The following is a 4,078-nucleotide window of genomic DNA, read 5'->3' as shown; positions in this document are numbered from 1 at the left end:
GTGTACCGAAAACATTAATGTCTTTTGAAAAATTGGGTGAGAGTTTGTATTTGTTGGTGATTACCGAAGAAATTCTTTGAAACCTAGAATTTTGTTCTGACAAAAAAATGAATATAGTGGTACTTTTCTGTCTTCAACGGCAGCAAAGTTGCATATCGAAACCTTCTTTCCACCTTATTCACCTATAATGCATACCAAATAAAGCCTCAAGTTTTCTAAATCATAGTCTGGTGACCACAATCTCAAAAACTGGTGTCAGACTTTATGGCAGAACAACAAATTTTATCAGGAAGATTACAACTTCAGAAATGGATTGGGCTTAACATGGATGATGTACTCAAATCTCACACGGCACATTTATCTTTCCCAAACCCACATGCAGGTACAACTCCCCCACCTCTCCACTAATAAAAGTAACTGGTTAGTTTATCCCTCACCATATTTTCCAGAGTATCTGACAGTTTGTAATCGGTGAGTGTTTAGGGATGCTTATATCTAAAAAAAAATGATATCGAACTTAATGTTGTTTTTCAACAAACTACTAAAGAACAACAGTATTTATTTATTTAAGTTAAGTCATGTATTCTTGTCATTTGTTAGGATATAAAAACGTGTATGTGACAATTTCACATGAATATTTAATAACCTAATTCTTAAGATATCCTGTGTCTGTCTTGTTAAGTTTTAGGTCCAGGAAAGACTCCAGTTCCACGTGGCCCAAACGTATTGACCTCTTCAACTGTCTTCAGAACTAATGATTGTTACATCACTGTACCACCGTCTTGTGTAAGGAAATATCTTATCAAGTATAATTAATGCCTGAGATGATTTGGTGTAAGAAGGGTAAATTTTTAAATCAGTAGACAAAGTACATACACATAAACTGTGGTTTAAAATCAAGGAATTATATAATTGTAAGTGATGCATCAGAAGAAAAATGGTTTTGTATGAACAAGTGCATTTTTTTTTCCAGATGTTAGGATGTACAACATCGCAGGGTCGGCCAATCCCGGTTCTTCAAACTTCCCGACCCTTGTCCTCTCGACCGGCTAGTGCTCCTGTGTCACCTTCAAATGGCAGTCATGCCCAAATGGCTATACAAGAACCAGACTGCCACCATTTTCTCAACCCCACATGGGGAGTTACTACGACCATGGATGTGACTCCTCAGGATTGATCGTCAATCATCGTTTCGTGCTTGGAATTATGACCATATTGTAATATAATCTTTTAATGTAGTAGTCAGTCTGATCTCAGAAAGATTTAACACTTCTGAACCTCTGTATTTCTAAAATAGTTGGTGTTTAAGGAAAGATCACAACTTCCTGGAATGAGTTATTTCAACGATCAACTTAACGAGTGAAGGTAACCCTGTTATTTATCTACAGTGATACAACACAGAGTTTGGTTCTTAGACAAAGCTTCCATTAGCCAACTGATGTACACTGCACTGGTCTTATCAAACATTGTACATATTACAGAAATTCTGTAGTTTTATGTAGAAAACAAATGATTTTTAGTGTTTTGTATAGCCATTATTTTTAGTGTTTTGTTACCGGTTCTCAGATTTTGTGGTACAGTAAGTAAACAATGATAGCGAGCTTAAGTTCATTTGTAATTGCTAACAAACTGCTAATGCTTTGTTCCAGAGCATAAGAATACAGCCAGGTAGTGTTGGAACAGAAATATGGTCCTAAGTCAAAAGAAATAAGACTCGGCTGTTCCTTACTTGATGTGTAAGTAAAATGTACTGGTGCACAAAAATAGCCGTAATCTGTGGAATATTTTCTTTTAAAATAAACTGCCCCTTGTTTTTATTTCATATGGAACTTTGTACAGAGAAAGGTATATTTTTGTGTGGCAGAATGTAGTCAAAGAGTGGTTTTAATATAATAAGGTTTTTAGAACCTGGGTTACCACAAAGTGGACAGCTTGTTTGTACGTCATTATTTCAGTAACGGACGATGAAGAAAGTAGTCATGGAAAAACTAGTTATCAAAGTTCAATTCATGGCATTTTATCGGAAGGACTGTTCACTTGGAAACGACAGCAGCACAATTACTGTAATACTTGTTTATGTATCACTTACTCTGGTTTATTGTTATCATCTTTCATTTGTACAATGTTAAGTGGATTTTTTGTACCACGGAAGTTCGTAAGTTATTTCCTACTGATGGATTTTTGTTAACGACCAAAAATAAATTTTCTTGTAAATACATTGAATATTACATCAGAATGCCTTTGGTGTTATTAATGTCCAGTAAAATGCTGCTGGGTTTTTTTTTATCATACAACACCAATAAGGTCTTACAATGATTGCCATTTGTGGATGGACAAAAGTTACTTTGATTATATAACCTTTAACAACTGAACCTAACATTATTTCTTGGTGTAGAAACAGTACACAGACTAAAAAACTTGTTACTCTATTGATTATCACATGGCTTCTCTCAATGATATGTTAACACTAAATCTGGTTAATGTAGAAGTAATGTATATTTCACTTAGAAAACTTACCAGTATGATACTGTACACTTAGGAGACCAAAGTCTAGCTTGACCATTATCATTGGCTGTCCAGACTGGTGGCAGACATTTTGATGGTTATGCCGAACTTGCAACGTGAGCACTGAAAACTTGGTTGCCTTCGGTGTCTCTTTATGAGGTAACATATAACCACAGACATGCTTTGTTGATTTTTAACAATTAATTCAAGGATAGTAACATTTTTTTCTTACATTTAAACAGGTGTGATCCGTAGTTGTGCACAGAATTTCTTTCATGCTTTACTAAAAAAAATTAATGTTTTTAAACGAGTTCAGAAGTTTATTACTACATTACATTTGAACCACATTCCATCAAGGAACATTGGGAGGAACAATGTAATTCCAACTTGTATATATTTTCAGTTCTTTGGAACATTCCATCAGAGACTTCAGCATTCTTAGGACTAATCTAGTCTGTGTTTAACAACCTTAAAGTAATTGAGGTTTATCTGTAAACAAGATGACTTAAACTGTTTCTACAGAAGAATATCTGAAAAATAATCTCACCTATAAAGATTCGGAATGAAACGCAAGCGAGATATACAGCAACCAAGCACTGTTGCAAGTCTTCGGTCACATGACTTGTGCTTCACGGTACTTTCACAATATGATTAAAAACCAAAGCTATCTAAGCGTCTTCATACTTTTGACCATCTTCACAAGTTTTCGAAAGCTATATTTCAGAGATTTGTATATTCCTGTAAAATAGAAGGTTGAAACGTCAATCTTGCAATATTAACGAGTACGGGGCCTATCAACCTAGATAACCTAGCACTTGTAAAAGTACATGTTAATTAGAATTTTTCTCCCTAGCCAAATGTCAAATAGACACTTCTAAAATTTGCTGTACTTTTAACTCATAAACTAGATAGAACAGAAAATATTTTGAGTAACAATATAAAGGATAAGAGCACTAAGTCAGTCCTTATTCTGCTTGATATTGTGGTATCAAATATCATTCTGGTTATAGTTGACACCGTAAAGTGCACATGGGGCTCTTACTGATGTCAAGACTTAACCAATTTCTAGCTTAAGATAACATTAACATATGGTTTCCAAAACAAGTTTTTTAACTACAAAATGAAAGTTATTCCTTTGTAATATCTGTTGTTCCGAGCTTTTACTTGTTAAACAAATGTTTAAACAACTATGTATCGGCTGCCTAGTATCAGCTAAAAATACAAACAATTAAATTGTGGCTTTAATGCTACAAGTTCTTCAAATACCTATAGAATGATAAGTTTCTTTTTTGTGAGTGTAAAACACTTAAAAACATCATTTCAAAACTGTTTTATTACTTACCAGCTGTGAATACCCCTTTCAAACTCTGTGACAATTTCAAAACTATACTTGTTTTATTACTTACCGGCTGTGAATATCCCTTTCAAACTCTGTGACAATTTCAAAACTATACTTGTTTTATTACTTACCGGCTGTGAATACCCCTTTCAAACTTTGTGACAGTTTCAAAACTATACTTGTTTTATTACTTACCGGCTGTGAATACCCCTTTCAAACTTTGTGACAGTTTCA

At 34.2% G+C, this 4,078-nt stretch overlaps 2 protein-coding genes across 4 annotated transcripts in view; one reads left to right on the top strand and one right to left on the bottom strand.

The window, feature by feature from the left end:
• Positions 1 to 2,228, top strand: part of LOC106475030 (histone-lysine N-methyltransferase 2E-like) — a 28,512-nt gene extending 26,284 nt beyond the window's left edge. For 2 of the 3 annotated variants that reach the window (XM_022379247.1, XM_022379246.1), the window contains 2 exons: positions 683 to 786; positions 974 to 2,228. In XM_022379247.1, coding sequence (XP_022234955.1) covers positions 683 to 786; positions 974 to 1,177 — 308 coding nt within the window. In that variant the 3' untranslated portion in view covers positions 1,178 to 2,228. The remainder of the gene's footprint in view (positions 1 to 682; positions 787 to 973) is intronic. The other variant, XM_013935727.2, reaches the window with a different exon arrangement.
• A 101-nt stretch (positions 2,229 to 2,329) lies between these two features.
• Positions 2,330 to 4,078, bottom strand: part of LOC111083037 (phosphatidate cytidylyltransferase, mitochondrial-like) — a 4,846-nt gene continuing 3,097 nt past the window's right edge. The window contains exons 3-4 of the mRNA XM_022379248.1: positions 3,848 to 3,859; positions 2,330 to 3,243 (exon numbers count right to left, since the gene is read on the bottom strand). Coding sequence (XP_022234956.1) covers positions 3,170 to 3,243; positions 3,848 to 3,859 — 86 coding nt within the window. The 3' untranslated portion in view covers positions 2,330 to 3,169. The remainder of the gene's footprint in view (positions 3,244 to 3,847; positions 3,860 to 4,078) is intronic.

Source organism: Limulus polyphemus, unplaced genomic scaffold, assembly GCF_000517525.1.
Source record: "Limulus polyphemus unplaced genomic scaffold, Limulus_polyphemus-2.1.2 Scaffold7991, whole genome shotgun sequence".
In the NCBI taxonomy this organism is placed as follows: domain Eukaryota; kingdom Metazoa; phylum Arthropoda; class Merostomata; order Xiphosura; family Limulidae; genus Limulus; species Limulus polyphemus.
This window is presented reverse-complemented; position numbering and strand designations above follow the sequence as displayed.